This window comes from Nansenia antarctica, assembly GCF_963989245.1.
Source record: "Nansenia antarctica genome assembly, chromosome: 5".
NCBI lineage: Eukaryota > Metazoa > Chordata > Actinopteri > Argentiniformes > Microstomatidae > Nansenia > Nansenia antarctica.
This window is the reverse complement of record NC_137690.1, coordinates 46,828,222-46,840,009: the sequence shown is the minus strand read 5'-3', so window position 1 is coordinate 46,840,009 and position 11,788 is coordinate 46,828,222. Positions and strand designations below refer to the sequence as shown.

The 11,788-nt window shown below is 45.0% G+C and overlaps 1 protein-coding gene across 1 annotated transcript in view; it reads right to left on the bottom strand.

Annotated features, from left to right (window-relative positions):
* kpna4 (karyopherin alpha 4 (importin alpha 3)) overlaps positions 1–11,788 on the bottom strand; it is a 30,923-nt gene continuing 19,135 nt past the window's right edge. The window contains exons 10-17 of the mRNA XM_080531190.1: positions 11,628–11,672; positions 11,214–11,345; positions 8,003–8,131; positions 6,849–6,953; positions 3,837–3,908; positions 3,537–3,699; positions 3,150–3,244; positions 1–2,472 (exon numbers count right to left, since the gene is read on the bottom strand). Of these exons, the coding sequence (XP_080387316.1) occupies positions 2,374–2,472; positions 3,150–3,244; positions 3,537–3,699; positions 3,837–3,908; positions 6,849–6,953; positions 8,003–8,131; positions 11,214–11,345; positions 11,628–11,672 (840 nt within the window). The 3' untranslated portion in view covers positions 1–2,373. The remainder of the gene's footprint in view (positions 2,473–3,149; positions 3,245–3,536; positions 3,700–3,836; positions 3,909–6,848; positions 6,954–8,002; positions 8,132–11,213; positions 11,346–11,627; positions 11,673–11,788) is intronic.

Below are 11,788 nucleotides of genomic sequence, written 5' to 3'. Positions count from 1 at the left end.
CACTATTTATTCTCTTGAAGACAACCTAGCCTGTGTAGTCTAAATCCAACAGGTTAAGCAAGCCGCCACCACTTCCTCCATTTCCTTTTTTTAATATTTTGAAACCACATCTTTGCTAACAAGGAATGCTGCAAAAAAAAAAAAAAAGTTCAACAGAAGGTTATGACCACAAAGTGTAATCAATTACTACAGTGTTTTGAAATTAACACAAAGAAAATATTTGGGGAGGGTAGGAGAGATGGGGGGGGGGGGGTGACGTAAATGGTAGAGGGGGAAGACTGGGGGCGGGAAGCAAGGATTTCAGAGGTAATGAAGAACAGCAAACTTGTTCATGGGTCATTTAAGGGTTTCTAGTAAGAAGAGCCCACATATATACCTGTAGGCTACCTTGCACCGTGAGATATGAGGGGTGTCATTTTTACCATCCCCCTAACTCAGGGGTACTCCCAAAACCAGATAAATTATTGCCTTCTTAAAAAAAAATAATAATCGACAAATAGTCCCTTAAAATGGCTCAACATGGATTTATCATGGCTACTTACTCTAAGTGGATGACGCGTGTTGTAGAAGGTGTTGGCAGGTCTGATTTGGGAGTCTTAACCTCACACACACCTTTCCAACCACTCCAGGCCTCAGTCTCTGCAGTACATGTGCAAAACTGTTTAGTTTTTTTTCTGTGAATCAGACAGTGAAGTCCGTAGGGCGATGGGAGAAGACATGTCACATTTCAACAGCACAGTTTACAAAACAGGAAAGGAAAAAAAAGAAAAACACTGTGTCCAGTCTGAGGAAACTAAAAAACCCTAAAATGAACTGTGCTATAGTTTAGTACATGCAAAGGTTATGAATCACAAAGTTACATAAAATGGCCATATTTCTCATTTCCCCCCTCGCTATAAGTCAAAGCTATGGCAACAATACTGCAGAAGCAGTGATTTTTGCTTCAAGAGAAAGAAAAAGAAATCATGGAATCATGCTAGGGGAGTATAGAAGTCATTTGGTTGACAGTGACGATGATGGATGTCAGATTTTTCACAGCATCAAACCCATATCTGGTGCAACGGTCTTGTTATGGTGGGGGGTATATGATCCTTAATCACCTTTACACAAGCAATGAAAGTAAAAGCAGGAAAATAAAAATAAAAAATAAAGTTACACACTGGAGGCAGAAAGAAAAGCCCAAAAGCCACCAAATGCATCTTCATACAACGCCCCCCTGCTCCACCAACCAACAGCATTGTCCAGTGTCAATTAATACTAAACTTAATAACAATTAAAACAAAACAAAAAAATCCTTGTGATGACATTGTTGTTGTTTTTGTCATTTCCCGAAGTTCTCTTCCTCTCAGGGACTTTGTCAAACCGCCTCTTTCGAAGGCGGAATACTACTTCTTCTTCTACTACTACTCCTCCTCCTCCTCCTCCTCCCGTCTGCGTTTTCCTCGGTTTTGTTGCTCTAAGTTGTATGTATTTCTCTTTTTTTAATCTTCTTCTTCTCTGCATGCGTTCTCATCCAGTCTTGCACACTCCAGTCACGCACGCACTCACCAGTCGTCCATTCTCTCTCTCACACGCGACGACAAAACGTCGCTGGACTCCGAGCCCCGCCCCTCGTCACTGGGTGGGGGTGGGGGTGGGGTGGGGGTGTAGGGGGGAGGCGGGGGAGACGCCCCCCAACGAGGGCCTCTGATTGGAGGAGATGAACCTGGCTCCTCAGCACTGAGTCCAGACATTCATACACACTGGGTCCATTCACACGTCTGATAGCGTGGCCGATTGGGGGGGGGGAGATGCGCCCCCTCTGGTCGGGAGGACCGCGGAATTGTGATATGGTTCATCTTACGCTTGTTTTCTTTTTTTATTATTGTTGATTGTTTTGTTTTTTATTGTGTTTTTTGTTGCCACCAAATTTCTTGATTTCTTGACGTCTTTATAGTCCTCCCCGGGCTGGACGTCACATTTTAGTTTCGTAGAAGTCGTCGTAGAAGTTTTCAGTTTTTAGAAGAGGACAGCTACCGGTAACGTGGTAAGTTACGTCGGAGCGTGTCTCTCAACGCATTGGATGTTGATGTTTGTTTTTTGCAACATGTAGTCACTCACTCTCACTCTCGCACCCACTCGCCATCTCAAACTTCATATGGGCTGGTTCCCCCGGAATGCCAAACGAAATCCACACATTTTTCTTTCAGAATAAGATGCAGCCATGGATCCCACGAGCCAAGCACAATGGATCTAATTTCTCTCACATTCTCTCGCGCGCGCTCTCTCGCTCTCTCTCTCTCGTTCTCTCTCTCTCTTTCTCTCCTAATTTGTTTTTATGTTGAACAGAGTGCTGCATCGCGAAACAAAACTCCAGAATCCTCGGAGGGCCTTCTAGAACTGGAACCCCTCTGCTGGCACGTTGGTGGAGGAGTTGAAGCCGTATGTTCCTCCCTGGATGGCCTCTGGGACCAGGTTGGTGTCTTCATCAATCTGCACACACACAAACAATCACAACTCACTCCGTCAGTCTCCCCTGTACACACACATCACATATTTGTATACGTTCTATGTTGACATATGTGACGCGTTCTAGTCTTTCGGTCCGCATATCAGCCTTCAAAATGTCGGACTTTTCTTTTGAAACACAGAACTACTTTTCGACGTTGTTCAGAATCACAACACAAACTTGCTAGTCAAGCCAAAATACTGCAACAACGCAATGGATTGGGCTGAGTAATCCCCCACTGCTATCTAGTTAACTAGAACACTACTTTACATTGTTAGCAGGCTCACAAAACAAACTGTGTTAGTTGACTAGCGTTGTGTCGTTGATTTTCAACAACACGGAAATGTATTCAAATTTTTCGAAAGAAAAGTCCTTACATCAGACCCCGATATGACGACCAAAGCATTGGAACGTGACACATTTGTATATGTTATATGTTGACATGTGGTCTTAGCAGTGTTCATTTTGGCAGGCTATTTTACATTTAGTCCTGATCTTTAAACAAAAATGCACATTCATTTTAGTCACATTTATATCCTTCTAAGTTTTAGTCATTGACGAAAATTAACACTGGTTCTTAGGCTCCATATGTTCCACAATACGGCGCATGAGACCTTCCAGACAGTATGGTTGGTACAACGGATGTACAACCCAAACTCACATCATCGGATGAGAAGAACTGATCGATAATTTCATAGGCCAGTTTATAGATGTCCTCATTTTCATGGTTCTGGAGTTGCTCCACCCTCTCCAGTCCTGAGGGAGGGAGGGGAGGGGAGGGAAGAGAGTTGGTTAAGTTTTTCCGTTGTTTTCGATCCGACAACATGCTTTGGAGCGCCGACAACCTCCTGACCAGGAGCTGTTTGTTTCAGCAACCTATAAAAATCATATCCAGTATCCACAATTCTGTCCACTGTATTTTCTATTCTTTCAACTGTACATGTATGGTGTATATATGGTTACTTTAAAGAAGTAGCCAAAGGGTAGGGGGGGGTGGGAATAGGGGTCAGCCAGGAGCCGTGTTGAGGAGTCGTCCAGGCCGCCTCACCTCCACACTCCTCGATGAGGTTGGCGATGGTCTCTGCCTCGTCGTCGGCCATCTTGAGGATGTTGCTGAGGCCGTCCAGGACCACCTGCACCACCTGGGCGTCCTTCACCGTCAGCAGGTTGCAGAAGGGAGGGATCACCTGCTTCTCAATCAGGTACGCCACCTAGGGGACAGGAGGGGGATTGAAGCTCGTTGTGGATCCACAAAAATGAGAAACCACACTACTGTTTAACTCGTGAACTCTGCTGTGCTTTTTTGGGGGGGGGGTTTTACTCTACTAAACAAGTTGGTTCTGCTCACCTGGTCCTTCCTGCCGCTTATTGTCAGGTTGCTGATGGCCCACGCCGCTTCCTTCTGGGTGCCAAAGTCTCCCTGGGGATGAAAACAACATCTCACATTTAACATCTCACATTCCCCCCGCGATCATCATCCTCATCACGTTACTATTCTGTGGCATTGTTTTGACAGTGAAAGACAGAAATACAGCAGAGCGTTTTTGCCCTTTCAGACAAAAAGGCAGGGTTCGACAGTGCGACTGTTTTGGTCGCATTTGCGAGTGAATATATTTCTGTGCGACTTGGAAATACATTCAATCGCACCAGTGCGACAAAAAAAAAAAAAAGAAAAAAAAATGAACTACTGTCATGCGCAGTCAATCTTATGTTCGTTAATAAGATCACAGCGCATCTAAACCAATGCAATCCTTTGAAAACAGAAGAAGAAAAAAAACAGACACGTGACCCGCAAGCACAACAAGCTCGCATTTACATTTGAAAATCCTGTCAGAAAAAGACCGCTGTTAAAATGAATCCGATTACCGCATACTTTAGCAAGGCTAATGTTAGCACCGTTCCAGACAGAGAGGAGGTAGAGGGGGGTAGTGGAGTCAACATTACAGCTGGAGACGAGAGTGACGAAGAAAACAGAGACGGGGAAAGCGAGGAGGAGAGCGCCCGGTCAGAAAGTGTGTCAGGGGAGGGGGAAGGTCATTATCCACGCGGTGATAATGGCGTTGCCACTGCCAACGCGAAGTCTGGTCTGACAAAAGTGACAAAGGTCTACAGGTACAGTGCCGAGTGGCAAACATCTTTCCCGTGGCTGTTGCTGAAGGAAGGGAAGATGTATTGCAAGTGGTGTGTCGCCCACATGAAGTTAGCTGGAAAGACCGCGTTTGTGTCAGGAGACGCACAGCTGAAACGCGACACAGTGAAAAAACATGGTCTGTCTCGCAAACATGTGAAATGCAGGGAAGCTTTCATGTCAGCTCAGAACAAGCCCCTTGAGAAAGCTGTTGGACGCCAGAAGGCTAGCTCCAGTGAGGAAATTAAAAGACAGCTCAAGTTAAAGTTTAACATCGCTTACTACGTGGCAAAAGAAGAGATCCCATTTATTAAATTCCACAAATGATTCGCCCTTCACAAGAAAAATGGCGTTGAATTAAATCCAACCTATAGTAATGACAAACGATGCGCTGACATGATCGGGCAGATAGCGGATGCCATGAGAGAAGACCTTGCTGTGAAGATCAATTCCGCACACTATCTCGCCGTACTGATAGACGGGGACACGGACATCACGAACACAGAGTGTGAGATTGTATATGTACGTCTTCTTGACAACGGGAAGCCTGTGAACCTTCTGGTGGGACAACAAGCCCTCGAACATGCCCATGGTACGTTTTTTTTTAATAGTCTTAATTTATGTAAGTTGTAATTAGTCTATTTGGTTTTGGAGACTATTGTGTTTTTCTAATTGTGTTTTTTTCTGTAAAGGGGTTCTGAAGGCCACAAAGGCTGCCTTTGCAGCTGTTTGTGAAGGTGATGGAGCGGCATGGATGCAGAAGTGTGTGTCGTTTGGTGCTGATGGGGCCGCAGTGAACATGGGCAGGCAGGGGGGGGTGATAGCCCATCTTCAGCGAGAGGCAGGGCCTCACATCATACCCATCCATTGTATGCCACACAGGTGAGTGTAAATGCATAACGCTACACTATACATAAATAATTACTACCTACTGTAAACTATAAATACTATGCACTAAATAAATAAGCCTATGATAACACTACCATATACATAAATACTGTACACTATAAATACTATACACTTAATAAATACTACACTTTAAATAAATACTCATGAACACAACCATTCATAGTTGCATTACAATCTCCATACTCTTAACCTTGAAAACATTTTTAATTAAGTGGCAACACATTTGTTTGAGTCTCTTGTGTTGGAAGAATATGTCACACTCCGCTTGAGCAGTTTGATCCAAGTCCAGCGGTTGAAAGATGGCTTGATAGCTCTAAGCGGGCCAGGCGACCAGATTATCAAGACTGCCTGACCACAGACATTCTTTGCATTTAATTGCTCAGAATTTATGAATTTTATATGAAAGCCTGGGCTTAATTATTTATTTATTCATGAATCATTTATTAATAAATGAATATTCTGACTTCCCCTTTACATTGTGTGAGTCTCCATTTTTATTATGGCCAAGAGCCGGTTATGATAATTCTGATATGTTATGATTATGATAATTTGTTGTCGTCATACGAAAATTGCGCAATTTTCATTGTGCTACTGAAATTATTGGTGTGCTACAAAAAATTTTGACATGGTAGCACAGTGCTACCTGGGGAAAAGGTAAGCGTCAAACCCTGCAAAAAGGGCAGATCTGAAATAAGCATAACAGGTGGGAAACCTGGGGTTTGTTGCTATGGTCTTTTAAATTATTTTTGCGTATATCACATACAGTCAATTTCCTGTATGTGCAAACATACATGACCAAATAACATAGATCATTTAGCTGTCGCTTTTATCCAAAGCGACTTACATTGCAATGAGTGCAATAATAAATAAAACATTATTCGGACTCTGAACATGGATCCATCACCATCTTGCTGACACCTATCTGCAGGGTTCTCACACATTCTGAAACATCAAATTCAAGCACCTATCAAGGACTTTCAAGACTCAATTCCCTCAAATTCAAGGACTCAACACGGCATAGTTTGAGACAGAACTAGTTGACGAGCTAAGTAAAACATTTTAGAATATTTTTTTATTTTTATTTTGAGAGAGAGAGAGGGAATTCAAGCACTTTCAATGACCCATGTCTATTTTCAAAAACTTTTAAGACCGTGATTTCTTTTTCTCAAATTCACAAACTTTCAAGGATTTCTTCAAGGACCCGTGGGAGCCCTGTATCTGGGACCTTCAGACCAGCCAACCCTGACGTGGCAGCAGGGCTGTTCTCCGACCCTACCTGCAGAGACAACGTGAGGAGTCAACCAGAAGAGCGCGCTTACACACCTTGTCCAGCAGGTGGATGATCATGGGCACCAGTTTGGCATCGATGACGGCCTGCACCTGCTGCTGGTTGCCTGCTGTGATGTTGGACAGGAACCACACTGCCTCCTAGTGGGGGAGGGAGGGAACACACCACGCAGCACGAGTCAGCGAAAGCCTCCCGTCTACAGACACTACTACGCTGCGTAGATCTGTGGATCATGATCTGTGGATCATTAACCAAGATAAGTGTGTGTGTGTGTGAGAGAGAGAGAACAGTCTAGCGCCATGGTGTGTGTGTGTGTGTGTGTGTGTGAGAACAGTCTAGCGCCCTGATGTGTGAGTGTGTGTGTGTGAGAGAGCAGTCTAGCGCCATGGTGTGTGTGTGTGTGAGAGAGCAGTCTAGGGTCCTGAAGTATGTGTGTGAGTGTATGTGTGTGTGTGTGAGTGTATGTGTGTGTGAGTGAGTGAGTGTGTGTGTGAGTGTGAGTGTGTGTGAGTGTGTGAGAGTATGTGTGTGTGTGTGTGTGTGTGAGAGTATGTGTGTGTGTGTGTACATACACTCACACACATACATCAGGGCCCTAGACTGCTCTCTCAGTGTATGTGTGAGTGTGAGTGTGTGTGAGTGTGTGTGTGTGTGTGTGTGTGTGTGTGTGAGTGTGTGAGTGTGTGAGTGTGTGTGTGCTGAGCTGGATCAGACTCCGGGGGCCTGCTGGGAGCAGCGTGGCCCCCGGTCGAGGCGAGGAGCCGGGGAGGCGGGGCAGGGGGCGGAGTCTGAGGCTCTAATCATCGGTCAAGTCACAGCCCGGGGGGGCGGGGCCTCTGTTCGAGTGACAGGCCTCAGATGCACTCCTTTATCAGCAAAAGACCCGTAGGTCTTCAGCGCCCTCTGTCAGCGCCCAGTGGTACTACACACACACACACACACATCCCACTGTCCCAGACCACCACCCACCACTACACTAACTAGTACACAGCTGCTGACGTCCTCTTGATGTTGATGTTGGTCCGTAGGTGATCACCTGACTAGCCTCATACACACCCTCAGTCACACACTGCACCAGCCTCTGATATCATCACCTCCACGCTCAGCCACTGGCGCTCACGTGTGTGTGACCTTGTTGATCTTCTCCATGGTGTGTGTGTGTGGTGTGTGTGGTGTGTGTGTGTGGTACCTTGTTGATCTTCTCCTTGGGGTGTGTGAGCAGGGAGGGGAAGTGTCCCAGGGCGTCACAGTTCAGCACCACCTGGGTCTGTTCGTCTGTCCCCGTCACAATGTTCCCCACCGCCCGCAGGGCCGCCGTCTACACGCACACACACACACATCGTAACGTTAGAATTATAAGGTTCTATCTCCAGTTTTTTTACATAATCTGATCCATTTGGTGTTTATTAATGCCTGTGTGGTGTTATTTTAAAAAGTTTTTTTAGTTAGTAATTAATCAAATTAGGGATGTCCCGATCCCATTTTTTCACTACCGATACCGATACCAGGGGGCCATTCCACTAAAGGTGGCTTAGTATATCGGCGATTGAAATAAATGCGGCGATCAGGCAACTCGGGATTGGAATTCAAGCCTCAGGTGATTCCTCGAACGAGGATCAGCCTTGTGTCATCAGTGTTCACAGAAGACAGGCTTACAAATCTTCGATATGGGCGCGTGCACGCAGACAGAGCCCCGAAGAGTCGATCTGTCGAAATGAAGATACTCCACTCTGCAGGGGTACTACATTTGCGCAGCATTCCGAATTATTGATTTTTATGAAGACGGAAAAATAAGATGTAAAATAGTGCAATACTGCCGCAATTAACAAGGCGAGGGAAATGGTTTGGCAAGAAATTGCTGACAGATTAAATGCGTAGGTCATACTAGCCCCAGTTATTGTTATATGTTCATATTTTAATAAATGAATATTACTACTGTGGTGATATCAGCAGCAGGCTACAAACCGACATATCGTCACGATGGCATAGTGGTATCGACCGCTGCCATAGGATTTATTCGTCATTTTTAGACGTGGTTCGAATCCCTCTTCGGACGCACTTTTTACTGCATTTCGTTGTCTGAATCTAATCTAAAATCTCATCTAAAATAAAGTATGTAGGCTATAAAATGATGGTGCAGGCTAATTCACAAGAACTGACACTATTACAATGGTGTTTGAAGCCTTTGCATGAAATCTTCGGTTAAATGTAAAAAAATAAAAATAATCACTTCAAGTGACTTCAAGTCAAGTCTCGAACACGCAACCTTTGGAACTCGAGCTGGCTGCCTTAACCACTGCGCCAGCCAGACCGCTGTGATGACAGCAATGCAAGTTGAGACAATAACTTTTTTTTTCTACACTCTTTTATTTATTGATCTATCGATCTATCTATCACACTTTCAAAATATCAAGTTATCTATCGATCGATCACACTTTCAAAATATCAAATTATCTTATCTATCACACAGTCAAACTATCTAATCTATCTATCTCGTGTGACGTGGGAACTAATATTTCCTAAAAGAGGAACTGTCGTTCGGGATGTAGTTTCCGCCTGTGAGCCTTTTTTGACGCGCGTCTTACTTTAGCCAGTGTTTTAGCCTGGTCGCGACCAGGCTAATTATATCTGACTCAGAAGGAGCTCAACCAAGCAGCGAATTATTTGAGCCACATTGATGGAACCGAACGCAAGCTAACATTATCGAGGCTTAGAACTTTATCGAGGCTTAGAAGATAATCGACCTTAGTGGAATGGGCCCCTGGGCTTCAGGTATCTGCGATACCGATATCAATCCGATATTTGTATTTATTGTTTTACTCCTGAATAATAACAAATACTTCCCCAGTATAAAGTCCACAACAACAGTTGGCTATTAAAGACTGCCAGCCTTTATTCAAGCAACAAAAACAGTACTCTGCAGTACTCAGTGACCAACTGGTTTAAAGTTAAAACAATTTAAACTGCAGCATTCAGCATTGTAGAAAAAAAATTCGTTACTGTCAGATTTCGAGTTTTAGTGCCTTCATGTTTTTATTCTATTTATCTTCTCATACAAATGGCAAATCAATTATCGCACCCTTTTTAAAAGTGTAGCCTAGAGACGCCCGCTGGTGAGACCAGAAACCAGTCGCAGAATCGAAGGGGTGTCAATACTTTCGTTTTAGAACGAAACGTTAGCCGCTAGCTGTTAGCTGCGTTTTTAGCAGTCACCATTCTTGAGCAAAACATTGATACAAACAAACATTCAAATACTCGTGTCGTCTTGAATCTTTTTCCGATTTCAATGTATGACGCATCATTTGAAAGCTTACCATCTGTAGTTTCAGACTATGTAAACAAACGAAAAATTACGTAAGCAAATGGTTTATGATTTCACCAGCTAGCATCATGACATTGTCAGACTCATTACACACAGGTAGCTACTAGCCAACTCTCATGCCCGTGACCACTGACTACTACTGTTGTCATCACGTGAGTGACACGCCAGATCGCAAGCCCCAGATCGCTGCCTATTTTTTTTCTGGTGCGACCTGCGATCCAGCATTCAGGACCGATATCGAGGCGATATGCGATATCAATATCGGATCGGGACATCCCTAAATCAAATACAAAGGTTCCATCTCAAAAAAATATAATGGAATGTAAAAACTTTGACGCTCAATATCTCTGAACTACCCTAAACGGAGATAGAACCTTATAATTCTAAGCTCACGACATGCTGCTTTCTAGGGCATTTCTGCTTGATTGAGAATATATAGAATTATGGGGCTAGAGGCAGTGAAGACTGACAGGAGGGATGGGTCCATCCTCCCCTTACAAAGACACCCTTCGAAGAAGACCTGTGCTCCAAATTCTCCACCCATTTAATCACATTTAAGTCATTTATGCAACTATCCCAGTTGTTCAACTTTTAACCTGGATCAGAATGATCCTGATTCCTTGTTTTCGATCCAGGATCCAGGAGCCAGGATCTTATCTGGCTGCTTTTGAGTCGTGTAGGAGGGGAAATCAGCCAGCTCAGATCTGATCCCGGATCATTCTGATCCAGATTAAAAGTTGAACAGCTGGACCCTGGTCGTCCCCTAAAGAGAGACCGTGGTGACGGTGGTAGGAAGCTCGTTTCACCACTGGGGCGCCGACACAGAGAAGACCGAGCCGCGACCAAGCAGAGCAGAGTGGTGTGGACGCATGGTCCATCAGCCCTGAAGTCAGCTGCTTTACTTTGAAAAGCCAACCACCGAAGGAGGGGGAGGGGAGGGGACAGAGGGAGGGGAGGGGAGAGGAGAGAAAGGGAGGGAGGCGGGAAGTGAGGGAGTGAGAGAGAGAGGGAGAAACAGAGGAAGTGAGGGAGGGAGAGAGAGAGGGAGGGAGAAACGGAGGGAGAGGGGGGGGCGTACCTGAACTTTGACCTCCTGGTGGCTGAGCAGGGGGACCAGGTGAGGCACGATGCTGCTGTCAATCACCATCTGGATCTGCTCGTTACCCGCGTCTGTCAGGTAGGACAGGGCCCACACAGTGTCCACTAGGATCTACACACACACACACACACACACAGGTCAACAGGTCAGCCACCTTCCAAACAGTGACGCACACACACACACAGACTCCGGTGTGGCTGTGTGTCTCACGGCACTAACAACGCTTAGGTTGTGGGTTCGATTCCCACTGGGACCTTATATACTGAAACATTTTATACACTCACTGCAATATAGGCCGCTTTGTATAAAAGCGTTAGCTCAATTGTAGATATTATTATTGTTATTATTATTTTATTATTCGGGTAGGAATGACGGTCGTTCTTTCATACTCACATTCACATCGGTGTGGTGGATCAACACACAGAGAGCTGGTAGGATCTGAGAGAGGGGGAGGGAGAGAGAGAGTGGAAGGGGGAGGGAGAGAGAGAGAGGGGAAGGGGAAGGGAGAGAGAGAGGAAGGGGGAGAGAGAGAGAGAGAGAGAGAAAGAGAAAGG